The sequence below is a fragment of the Podarcis melisellensis genome, assembly GCF_964234715.1.
Source record: "Podarcis melisellensis genome assembly, chromosome: 4".
Taxonomy (NCBI): Eukaryota; Metazoa; Chordata; class Lepidosauria; order Squamata; family Lacertidae; genus Podarcis; species Podarcis melisellensis.
The window spans coordinates 97,039,251-97,052,113 of NC_138531.1; the positions used below are offsets into that span (position 1 = coordinate 97,039,251).

The 12,863-nt window shown below is 44.2% G+C and overlaps 1 protein-coding gene across 5 annotated transcripts in view; it reads right to left on the bottom strand.

Annotated features, from left to right (window-relative positions):
* FCHSD2 (FCH and double SH3 domains 2) overlaps positions 1-12,863 on the bottom strand; it is a 140,529-nt gene that overhangs the window by 73,258 nt on the left and 54,408 nt on the right. For all 5 annotated transcript variants that reach the window (XM_081909754.1, XM_081909753.1, XM_081909752.1 and 2 more), the window contains exons 4-5: positions 4,133-4,209; positions 1,522-1,666 (exon numbers count right to left, since the gene is read on the bottom strand). In XM_081909754.1, coding sequence (XP_081765880.1) covers positions 1,522-1,666; positions 4,133-4,209 — 222 coding nt within the window. The remainder of the gene's footprint in view (positions 1-1,521; positions 1,667-4,132; positions 4,210-12,863) is intronic.

Genomic DNA, 12,863 nt, shown 5'->3' on the forward strand with positions numbered 1-12,863 from the left:
AGGAAGAATTAAATAGTCTTCTCCTGTCACCTCTCCACTGCCCTTTCCCCAAAGCTGTTTTACCCTGTGAGATGCAGTTAAATTAGCGAGACATGGTTTTGAACTACCGTATTTTCCGGCGTATAAGACGACTGGGCGTATAAGACGACCTCCAACTTTTCCAGTTAAAATATAGAGTTTGGGATATACTTGTCGTATAAGACTACCCCTCTTCCAACATACAGCAAATAAAAATTTAAAAACAAACAAAACCAGTCTCCAGTCCGGCTCGGAAATCCGCTCCACTTCCCAGTGGCCGGGGGTGCGCTTAATGCTGTTACTGGTTCCCTGCCTTTGTTGTGAGCCTTTCCTTTTATTTTACTCGGGGGCTGCTTGGGCCACATGTCTAGCTGCTGGGGCAACGCGAGGCTGCCATTTTGGACCACGTGGTCTACTACCGGGAGCGGTTAGGGTCATTCTGTTGCTGGTGATTGGGGAGGCACCTTGGGCCAATTTTCAAGCGTATTTCTGCTTCATTTATAGAGCTTGGTGTCCTCTGATTTAATTTACTCTCGTTTTGTCCTTTGGTGTGGAGTTGCTGCTGTAGCCGGCGTATAAGACGACCCCCAACTTTTGAGAAGATTTTCCTGGGTTAAAAAGTAGTCTTATATGCCAGAAAATACATTAAGTTCTATCCTAACACTGACCTGCAACCCATTTACCCAAAATTAATTGCCACGATGTCACTTTAAAACCAGCTGAAGATTAGTATCTAAACTGATGAATTGGTACCTTTCACACTGGACATGTTTCAGGTACACATACATGAAATATATTGCTACAAAGCTAGGAGATTGACCCTTCAGCTACTGAATCATTTCTCAAAAAAAGAGGAAAAGGAAAGGAAAAAAAAAGGAAAAGTAACATTTGCCTCCTTTAATCAGAATAGCCCCCTTTGTGTATTAAGGCACAAGGTTGCCTCTGTACTGATTTTTCTGGCCAGCTGCCTGGGATGCCTTTACAGGATGTGGCTGAATCATCTCGATTTCCGCTACACCCTTAGATCCTTCAATAATTCCTCAAACATTTTAAAAAGGTACCACACCTTAAATTCAAAGCCTACCCCAGACTAACTGGGAAAAGTTCAAAGCTACCTCCAAAGATGCTTATTTTTCATAGATTTTTTTGCAGCGGCACGGGATGTATTTGATTTCATTGAGAAACCAAGCTGTGATGCCTGTTCTCCCCCAGCTATTTCAGCTAAAATACAAGGCACACGATGGTACTTTGTTGCTTCAGAAAAAAAGAAACTCAGTTTTAACTTCAACAGAAAGCATCTGTGTACATCATCTCAAGAGCGGTAGAGTTGAGACAAGCCTCAAGGTCATCTGGCTCAATCGCTAAGCCCCTTTGCCTCAGATGAAACACACTTAACAAAATAACCTGAGTGGGGGGTACATCTCTCCCCTCACTCCTCTCTCTCCAAATCTGCACCCTGGAACACAAACGTTTGAAACATCGGACGAACTGTTAGGACAATACCTTCTTCAGCTGCTGTTCTTTAAAACACTTGACTGCCCTGGCAGGTTCAGAAATTAGGTTCTTGTAATTTTCACAGATATTGAGTCTGGATTGAGCCACTTGCACTGTGCCTTCAAGAAACGATTTCCACACTGGATACATGCTCCTAAAATACAAAAACAAAAAAGGAGAGAGAGAGAGAGAGAGAGAGAAGGTTGGTATCACTTGCGCCAGTTAATGGGCTGTTGGAACCATCAAAGGCCTGCTGTGATAAGCTTGCTAGGCAATTTGAGGACAAATCGCTCATCTTCATGCTGCTGAAATCCTGTCTTTGGTGAGGTGTCTTACTCGAGTCTGTGGAATCAGTTTCAGTTATTGAGGCCTGACAATGGGGATAAAGCGACTCTGGCTGTCCATCCCACTACTTGCTCTCTTGACCCTTGCCCTTCCTGGCTTAGCCGTGAAAGGGTGGGGGAGGAATGAGCAGGTGGATCCAGGGGGTAGTTGGCCATAGGCGCCGACTCCATGGGGCCTGAGGGGGCCCGAGCCCCCTCAAAAATTCGTTTGGGGGGGCTCCGCCCCCCAATAATTTAAGAAAATTATTAGTTATATTATGCTTTGTAAAATCACAAAATTATGTTGGTATTTTTTATTTTCCTTGTTTGACGATAGTTACCTTTTAAAATACATTCAGTAATGAGTTAAAACAAAGCCACTCCCAATCTAGAGAGGGGGTGGGGTTGCGGGCTCTCGACCCATCAACAATCTCGCGGGGCTGGCGTCAGAGAAGCGGGGATTCCCCCTAGCTCATTAATATTCACCGCCCACGGCGGCAGCCAATCGGCTGCCGCAAAGGGCGGGCCCTCACAGGTTCACTTAAGGTCGGGGCAGCCCGGGGCTCGCCCCTTTCGTTCCCCCAGCAGCAGCGGTTTGGAGGTCTTGGGCCCTCCCAATATTTTTTATAAGTCGGCGCCCCTGTAGTTGGCATATTCTTGCATGAGGGTGTGGTGTGCAGCACTTTGAAGGAGACAGTGCCCTAGGAGCCATCTCTGCCCATGAGATGCAGGAGCTTCAAAAAGTGCCCATCACCAGCTTCAGCTGCAGCAACAACTGTGCCTTTTCCTGGACAAATACGAGAGAGACAAATATGTCTATGTTTACATGCCCTCTACTGTATCTACATCTTATTTGCCTTTTCCCCTGTACTAAAAAGCTGCAACCTTTCCTTACAGGGAAGTTGTTTCAACCCCACGATAATTCTGATATTTTACAGGGGAAAGTGTTCTCTCCACTCTTGAGGTTGCAAAGCACAGCACTCACTCTCCTCTCTATGTAAATCTCCCTTTGTGTAGAGATTTTCAAAAGGGTTCATAGAATCCTAGAGTTGGAAGAGACCACAAGGGCCATCGAGTCCAACCCCCTGCCAAGCAGGAAACACCATCAGAGCACACCTGACATATGGCTGTCAAGCCTCTGCTTAAAGCCCTTCCAAAGAAGGAGACTCCACCACACTCCTTGGCAGCAAATTCCACTGTCGAACAGCTCTTACTGTCAGGAAGTTCTTCCTAATGTTTAGGTGGAATCTTCTTTCTTGTAGTTTGGATCCATTGGATCCTGGGGGGCGGGGAGCATTCCACAAGCAGGGAGCCAACACAGAAAAGGCCTATTCTCGTTTTGCTGCCCTCTGGACTTCTCCGAGAGCCCTCAAAAAACAGCCTCAGACGATGATTGCAGAGTCCAGGTCGGTTGATATGAGGAGAGGCAGCCCTTGAGGTATTGCAGCCCTGAGCAATTTAAGGCTTTCTGGGCCAAAGCCAGCACTTTGAATTAGGCCCAGAACTTTATGAGCCACGGGAACTTCATACAGTGGTGCCCCGCAAGACGGAAAACCCGCTAGACGAAAGGGTTTTCCGTTTTGGAGGTGCTTCGCAAAACGAATTTCCTATGGGCTTGCTTCGCAAGACGAAAATGTCTTGCGAGTTGCTGCGGTTTTTTCCCCCTCCCCCCCTTTTTCCCAAGCCGCTAAGCCGCTTATCAGCTGATCCGCTAAGCCGCTTAACAGCTGATCCGCTAAGCCGCTTAACAGCTGATCCGCTAAGCCCACTAAGCCGCTAATAGCGCTAATCCGCTAAGCCGCTAATGGGCTTGCTTCGCAAGACGAAAAAACCGCAAGACGAAGAGACTCGCGGAACGGATTCTTTTCGTCTTGCGAGGCACCACTGTTATTTCAATAGCTTCAATTCAAATTTAGCCTCTGACAAAGGGCTCATTCAATGCACAAAAGGTTTTGATGCAGCAGAGACTTTGCTGACACGATGGGGTGGATGGGTGGGAGAGAAGTTCTTCAATTCCTGCCCCACACCACAGCTCCTCCCACTATTCTGGAGGGTCACCAAAATCTGGAGCAGTTTTCAGAGGATGCAAGTAGGGGGAAGGGGGGATGAGTGAATGTTGTCCCTGCTTCCACCAGCAGGGGCATCCTTTGCTCCTGAATTTTGCTCTGGGGTTGGCTCCTCCCCACAGAAGCCAAGTTGGGATACAAGTCCATATAGAATATCTGTAAGAAAATAAAGAGCATTTGATCTTATGCACGGAATGCCGTCGGCAACGCAAGTGAACTTGCTGGCATTACCTGAAGTCATGTCGATCATCAGCTTTTATTCCAGGCCACTCTTTCTTTAAGTACTGACTAGCCAATTTCTGAATGCCCTGTTTAAGAGAGAGAGAGAGAGAGAGAGAGAGAGAGAGAGAGAGAGAAAGAATTATTTACAAATGAATTTGGACTCTTGGCATTTCTCCAAAATATTAAATGTGGTTTTTCAGGAGGTGTTGAATTCCCTCTATTTGAATTCCCAACAGGGCCAGCAACCCAAAACAAATCTACACTCTCAAAGAATTGCATAGCATACCCTCATGGATCACAGCAGTGATGGCTACTAAGATGCTTCATGGCGCACATTCACGACAGGAGTTAAATACTGGTAGCATGAAAGCATGTGTTGCTGCATTTGTTTCACAGAAGCCTATGCCCCAAAGTGGCTTGTGTTTATGCCTGTCACTCCTAAGACTGCTTTTTGCCGTCAATTTCAATGAAGTTGGTAACCTTGTAGAGAGATTTTCCTGAAGAGCATCAGTGGCAATTTTAGCTGTGTATTTAACGCTATTTTATTACTACTAGTGTTTAAGAAATCCAACTATTTCAATAAAAGAATTATATGTAGCATATGTATGTAGGTAAAAGGTAAAGGTAAAGGGACCCCTGACCATTAGGTCCAGTCATGGCCGACTCTGGGGTTGCGGCGCTCATCTTGCTTTATTGGCCGAGGGAGCCGGCGTACAGCTTCCGGGTCATGTGGCCAGCATGACTAAGCCGCTTCTGGCGAACCAGAGCAGTGCACGGAAACCCCGTTTACCTTCCCGCCGGAGCGGTACCTATTTATCTACTTGCACTTTGACGTGTTTTCAAACTGCTAGATTGGCAGGAGCAGGGACCGAGCAACGGGAGCTCACCGTCACGGGGATTCGAACCGCCAACCTTCTGATCGGCAAGCCCTAGGCTCTGTGGTTTAACCCACAGCGCCACCCTATGGCGCCATACCTATGTATGTAAGTAGTGTATGGCTATTAGGTAACACAGCCTTTATATAAAGTACTTATGGTTGAAGCAGGAAAAGGTTTCACATATACACTAAAGGCTTGAATGAAGTTAAATTTGGTTGTAGGTTTTAATAATTGGCCTGTAAAAGATTGTATCCATAAATAACACTTCAATAAGTTTTGTGGAGATTCATTTTTGTGGCTGCAGATTTTAAAATTAATTTAATGAGTGATTGTTGACATTTTTCAGTTTACCCAGGAAGGCTGCTTATAATGGAAATCTGAAGTAAATGCTTTACTTCCCCCTTCTTTGACTCTTCAGCGGTGAATATTGTTATCCTGTTTTTTTATGCATGATTGCTTATTCTGACTTTAAGTTCCTTTAAAAACCAGTTTTGTTTAGTTTTTCTGATGTTATATTAGGCAACTGTTGAAGACCTTCTGTTGAAACGTATTTGACTTACATTAAAATATACTGTAAAGGACTGGCCTAATAAGGATTTATTACTGGATTTTTTATATCCATTCCCCTCCACAACTCTGTTTGTGCCATGGTTGTTTGACCAATTTTTTTAGTGGTTTGCGGGAATGTTGTCAAGGAATTGGGAAGATGACATGAAGCCAATACGGTACAACAGAAAGACCAAGGCGCCTAGATGTGGGAGACCCCAGAAAATTACTATCACAACTACTGTGGACACGAACGCAACTGAAGTATTGCGAGACCAGTCATGATCTCTTGCAATAGAGTTGAAAAGAACATATTGTGATTTTACCAATACCCAGCTAATACTCTGCACTACTGAACCTAGATAAAAATTCTGTCATTCACCCAAATTGTCAAAAGGCCTGCACATTTTTGGGGTTGGTGGGTGGGATCTCACATACGTAGCCATAAATGGCAGCAAAAGCATCTCTTTTCCAGTGAAGACTAATACAGTGGGTTTGTATTTGCAGTAAGCGTATAATATAAGGTCCTCCTTGTTCTGTTCTCAAGGACACTTGCTGCTTCTCCTCTCAAAAGGTCCCCAAGACAAAGACCAACACTGTTTGGCTCCAACTGGGAAATCTACCAATAGTTTAACCTTTGGCACAGTTACATAGAGCATGAGGCTTAGGAGTGCGCTCAGTACTTGCTTGTGGGTCACTTGGCAACCTTTTAATTCAAACAGTCGTGGTTGCAACATTTAAATGAAGGCAAAATCCCATTATTGTACATATGACAATTAGTCCAACTGTAAAGATTCGGGCTAAAAAATCTGGGGTGGGTTTTTTTAAATTCCTACGCAGAAATTAAAAGGTACTGTTGCCTAACCTTTGGACCCCCTAATATTCCATGGTGTGCTTGGCCACCTCACTGCAGATGTTGGCAAAACTAAACAAGCTTTGGAGAAACAGTCCATGGCTTGCTTGCCTGCTTGCCTGCAAGGCGATTCCTAGATTGTTGAACAAAGCAAATGGAGAAATTGTATTGGCAGAGTAGCAAGCAGCCACATCGTTTGCATTTAGATACTCACATGAATATATAATTAACAAGATGAGGCCTGTGAAAAGCCTTTGAAAAATGGAAAGGAAAAATGGAAGGATAAAGAGGATTTTTTTTTCATCCTTTAACTCTTTGTTTCCCCCCACCATACTCCCTCTTTAGACCTGACTCCAGGGATAATTTCTGCAGTTGCAGCCTCTCTGCTTGGGCTAGGGCTCTTCCGCAGCTCTTTGGAAGCCATCGTGGGCAAGGAAACCAACTCCTAGGGGCCTAGGGCTCTTGGGCCCCCAATAAAATATTTTAGGGTGCCAGCCGGCCCTCCCCCAGTTGATGGATTGCCCCTTCACTGCATTCACATGCTCCCCAGCTCCTTTTCCTCTCTCACCCTCTCCACCCTGTTTCCGGGCTTGGGAGTGATGTCCACATAGGCAAATGGACTGTGCGCGCACAAATGATGTGCATGTGTTTTAACTCAGCTTTTTATTTCTTATCTTGCCCCACCTTTTTTTCCTTTCAACGAGCAGGTAAAGATTTTATAAACTCACAGCAGAAGAAATCATGGTCTCTTCTACACTAGTCATAAGAAAATATATTTGTTCCTCTCTATGCATAGTACTCTGATATTATTCTTAAACTTTCACATAATATACCATTACAAAGGGAAGAGGGAGAGGAAGCTGAAGATCAATGGATCTGTCAAGCAGAAATTTAAGAGTACCAAAGGCCAGCTCCTCTGAAAATATCCTCCTATGCAATTAGTGAGCTCTCCCCTTTCTAGCCTGTGCTTTTATATTCCACCTTTACAGCCTAATAAGGCTAATCTGAGAGAAGATGAGGAAGTAGTGATGAACTTTCCCCACTGTTAAGGAAAAATTATCTGGTCCAGATAATGCATTTTGTTCGACGCAACCAAGCCATCCTCTGACTGGAATTTAAATTGCAGAATGCTCTGCCCCAGCCTAGCTGAGCTGCTTCAGTGCACTTAGCAATTTTATCACAGGCAGAAGTAACTGCTGCATCAGTTAAGGACTCCATACCCAGGATATTAAAAGGTCATCTTTAAAGTATATTCAGGGATCACTTAACCCTACTGCAGAATACAAAAGAGCATGGCCATATCGGTTTTTACTGTTGTTCTCCTGTAGCACCAACACCCATATTTTTCTGGTTTTCCTCCTTGCATTTGCATGTTCTGGCAAAATGGGAAACAGTTCCGAACTATTTAATGTTTCAAATAGTTAAACCTTATCCACGAAAATTTCCCATTCCCCAGAATTAAAGAAAACCTGATACAATTCGAGAGGGAGAATGTGTAAAAGCAAGGCTTGCCAACTTTTGGCCAGGCGTCTGCTCTTGTGCCTTTAGCTGAAGTTATTAGTTGATAATAATGCCATTAAAAGATTCACCCGGTGCTTTTCACAGAACAGGCTGCTGTTAAAAGGCACAGAAATAGACCAGGCTGCCTGCTCCAGTCAACTGACAATCTTGAATTATATGGTGGTCAAATTGTTCAAAGAAGTGAGCATCAGGTCAGAGCTATAGTGAACACTCTCAAGGGCAAATACAAGGCACTGGCAATATTCTACCCTAAGCTTTCCCAGAAAAGCTGTCGTGACAGCAGCCACGAAATTAAAAGATGCCTGCTTCTTGGGAGAAAAGCAATGACAAACCTAGACAGCATCTTAAAAAGCAGAGACATCACCTTGCCAACAAAGGTCCGTATAGTAAAAGCTATGGTTTTCCCAGTAGTGATGTATGGAAGTGAGAGCTGGACCATAAAGAAGGCTGATCGCCGAAGAATTGATGCTTTTGAATTATGGTCTGGAGGAGACTCTTGAAAATCCCATGGACTGCAAGAAGATCAAACCGATCCATTCTGAAGGAAATCAGCCCTGAGTGCTCACTGGAAGGACAGATCCTGAAGCTGAGGCTCCAAGACTTTGGCCACCTCATGAGAAGAGAAGACTCCCCGGAAAAGACCCTGATGTTGGGAAAGATGGAGGGCACAAGGAGAAGGGGACGACAGAGGACAAGATGGTGGGACAGTGTTCTCGAAGCTACCAGCATGAGTTTGACCAAATTGCGGGAGGCAGTGGAAGACAGGAGTGCCTGGCGTGCTCTGGTCTATGGGGTCATGACTAAATGACTAAACAACAACAAGCTTTCCCCAAAACTCTCTAGGCAAGTTTTAAAAGTATATCTTCAATTTATTGTCTTTTCCTTTCTAGGACTAAATCCTTCCAAGGCAACTCACAACCGATTAAAAACATACAATTCATTTATTCTACAGATTACAAACCATAAAACAACTTTTAAATGTCAACATTCCATAGAAAGCTCCAATATGTGCTCTGGGTGCACATCATCCCAAAATATGAGAACTGCAAACAGATCATGAAGAGAAAGAGATGCTTACTGAATATTATCCAATTTACAGCTGGCAAATCTGATGTAATAAGCACAACCAAATTGCTGGTTAGCAGTCACTCTTCCAAATCCAGCTTAATGCATTTTGTAAAAATGTCCTAGTTCTAGTTGAGTGAATTTACATGTATATGTATAAAGGTAAAGGTAAAGGTACCCCTGCCAGTACAGGCCAGTCTTGCCAGACTCTAGGCTTGTGCGCTCATCTCACTCTATAGGCCGGGAGCCAGCGCTGTCCGCAGACACTTCCGGGTCACGTGGCCAGCGTGACAAGCTGCATCTGGCAAGCCAGCCCAGCACATGGAAACGCCGTTTACCTTCCCGCTGGTAAGCGGTCCCTATTTATCTACTTGCACCCGGGGGTGCTTTCGAACTGCTAGGTTGGCAGGCGCTGGGACCGAACGACGGGAGCGCACCCCGCTGCGGGGAATCGAACCGCCGACCATACGATCGGCAAGTCCTAGGCACTGAGGTTTTACCCACAGCGCCACCCGCGTCCCATGTATATGTATAGCCACTACATTTGTAGTTATTCTTCAAAGTCTTAACTAATTTTTCTTTTAAGGGGCTATTTTATAAAGCTGCCTATCACAAAATTATGGGCTGATGTCCATTAGATAAATGTGAATTTCAAATCCATCACCACTTTGCAAATGCTGGAATGATGCTTCTTTCAATGCCTTCTTTCTACAGAAGTAACAATATTCTACATTCCAAGATAAAACTTCAAGAAATGTTTTCTCACTCTCCACACACAGTGCAATATTGTTTCCTCCATTACGAGTTACTAATGGATATTTTAAAAACCTTGCAAATAACTGCAGATGCTATTGCAATAGAGTAACAAATATAACATGAAATGCAACAGTATGAAATCCTGCACCACAAAAAACCCACACAATTATCTGAACAATTGGTTAGAGGTTTCATTGTTTTAAAGGAACAGTAAAGCACTGCTGCTTCAAGTGTTCTCTCTGATTTATATACGTTATATACGTTATAAAATGAAACAACAACAACAAACTTTAGGTAAAGGTAAAGGGATCCCTGACCATTAGGTCCAGTCGTGGCCGACTCTGGGGTTGCGGCGCTCATCTCGCTTTATTGGCCGAGGGAGCCGGCGTACAGCTTCTGGGTCATGTGGCCAGCATGACTAAGCCGCTTCTGGCGAACCAGAGCAGCGCACAGAAACGCCGTTTACCTTCCCACCGGAGTGGTACCTATTTATCTACTTGCACTTCATGCTTTCAAACTGCTAGGTTGGCAGGAGCAGGGACCGAGCAACGGGAGCTCACCCCATCATGGGGATTCGAACCGCCGACCTTCTGATCAGCAAGTCCTAGGCTCTGTGGTTTAACCCACAGCGCCACCCGTGTCCACAAAAAGCAAAGCACTGGTGTTTAACTGCGTATTCCTTTGCATGTAGCTGCATAGCTGTGAGAATGCATCACTAACAAGGACTGAAGGCAAAAGTTATGCCAGGACTCTTAGCTTTCTGCTGAAAGTAAATTGGCACGCAGGTGAACTCCATCATGCAATCCTCAGTGAAGTGGGGCAGTGCAAGAACTAGAGGTGTCTTGTATGCTGAGGCCCCTGCCCCTGACAGAGCTGTTTAATTAGATGGGGTTGGGCAGTGTGCTTGAACCAGTAGGATCACCAGACTGGCGGCTTTGCTCCACTCAATGCCCTGCTACTGCCAGGAACAGGCTTACTGCACAGCCAAACTCTTAAGCAAGAGAGCCTCTCATGTCTAGACCCTGGAGTTCTCCGACAGAGGTTCCAGCCATACCTGCTGTTGCAAAGAGAAGCCCTCCTGTCACAGCCTATTATGATTTCAAGCTTATCTTCCCAGGCTCCCCGCCATTTCTCTGCAAGTAGGACCAAGGCAGGTAATAAAAGGAAAGAGTTACGAGATGGTGGTGGAAGCTGCACGAAAACGGACTGGAGCTCCAATGGTCCCACTTAAGAAGTTCACGGGCTGGGCTTTTTGTTTGATGCGCACACAGAGAACGGTAGAGCTGGAATGAAGCCCAGAGGCCATTTAGTCCAACCCCTTGCAGATGCGAGAATCACAGCTAAAGAATCCCTGGGAAATGGCCACCCAAGCTCTGTTTAAAGACCTTCAGGGAAGGAGAGTCCACCACCTTCCAAGGAAGTCCATTCATAGTTGCACCTGGGTTCAAAAGGGATGCCCACCAAGGAAGAATGGCAGATGAAGGTGATGGATTATATGGAACTGGCGGAAATGACTGGCAGAATCCGAGACCAGGGAGAAGAATCGGTAGAAGAAGGTTGGAAGAAATTTAAAGACTATCTACAGAAACATTGTAAAATTAAGGAATGTTAGAAGGATGCTGGAATGAAGTTATGTGGTTTTAGCAGTAATGTTATAAAGGAGTATGTAAAAATGGGTTGTTAACAGGTGAGAATGCAAAGTTACAATATATTAAGATAAATGATTAAGATAAAAACAAAGATGGAAAGGATTTGCTGAATTAACTAACTGAACTAGAATACAAAAAAGGGAGGTGTGAGGAGGTCAAGGAAACAAGTAAATGAAAGATAAGTTATGGGAAAATTGATTTGTTTTTAATTGTTTTTATTTTTCAGTATTTTGTATTTTTTGTTTTATTATCTTTTTCTTATTTTTGTATTTTTTTGAAATTTTAATAAATATTACTTTAAAAAACAAAACAAAAGGGATGCTACCACATGGAGCCACTCTTAGTTTGTGAATGCCAGGGGCAGAACCAGTGAGAGAGTTGTACTGTTGCGCTACCCAATCCAGCCATGTTGATTGTCTTAATCAGTTGATCGCATTACGGGCAGTTCTTTTAAAAATGCAAACAAGTCCAAATATGGGTTATGAAAATGGAACAGGTGAACCACGCTGTGGTTCCAAATGCAATCATTCCTTTTATTAAAGAATATGAAGGGGGGAGTTAGCTTTGATGGTAGTGTGAGGAAAACAAGCCCCTCTCCAGGGGGGCAGTGGGAAGGTCATTGAACAAGACTTGGAAAATAGCCATGCTGTCAACTATTATAAATCTGATACATTTGGCCTTGCGCCTTTCCACAGGGAAACCTTTTAAAGTTTTATTATAAAGTGCTCCAGATCTCTCACATAACATCTACACTGCAAAATAAAGAAGATTTCCCCCTCCATACTTCTTTTCCGGATATCCTTTTCTGCAAGACACTGCTTCCATAATAGCCCTAAACAAATATAAAAGTGGGTGGAATATTTTTTGCTTTGTCTTCTCTTTGCATTGTATTAAATGAGAGCATTGCTGTAACTCTGTGTGCTGTTCCAAAGTCCAGTGATAAATACCTATCATTAAATGCTGAACACTTTGCTGTATCACACAGTACATACAAGCTAGCCAAATTAATGGTTATTTCTTGGTTTGGTTAACAGTATCCTTGACTGGTCCAGGGGAGCTCTGATCCCTATGTGCTGCATGCATGTGGGGCCACATTCTCCCAGAACAGGTTTAGTGTAGCAACTGAGACACATGCTACTAAGTCCCTGGTTCATCTAGCACATGGGTAGGCCAGCTAAGGTCCGGAGGCCGGATCCGGCCCAATCGCCTGCGGACGGTCTGGGAATCAGCATGTTTTTACATGAGTAGAATGTGTGCTTTTATTTAAAATGCATCTCTGGATTATTTGTGGGGCCTGCCTGGTGTTTTTACATGAGTAAAATGTGTCCTTTTATTTAAAATGCATCTCTGGGTTATTTGTGGGGCATAGGAATTCGTTTTTCTTCTCACCCCCCCACCAAATATAGTCCGGCCCCCCACAAGGTCTGAGGGACAGTGGACCCTGCTGAAAAAGTTTGCTGACCCCTGAACTA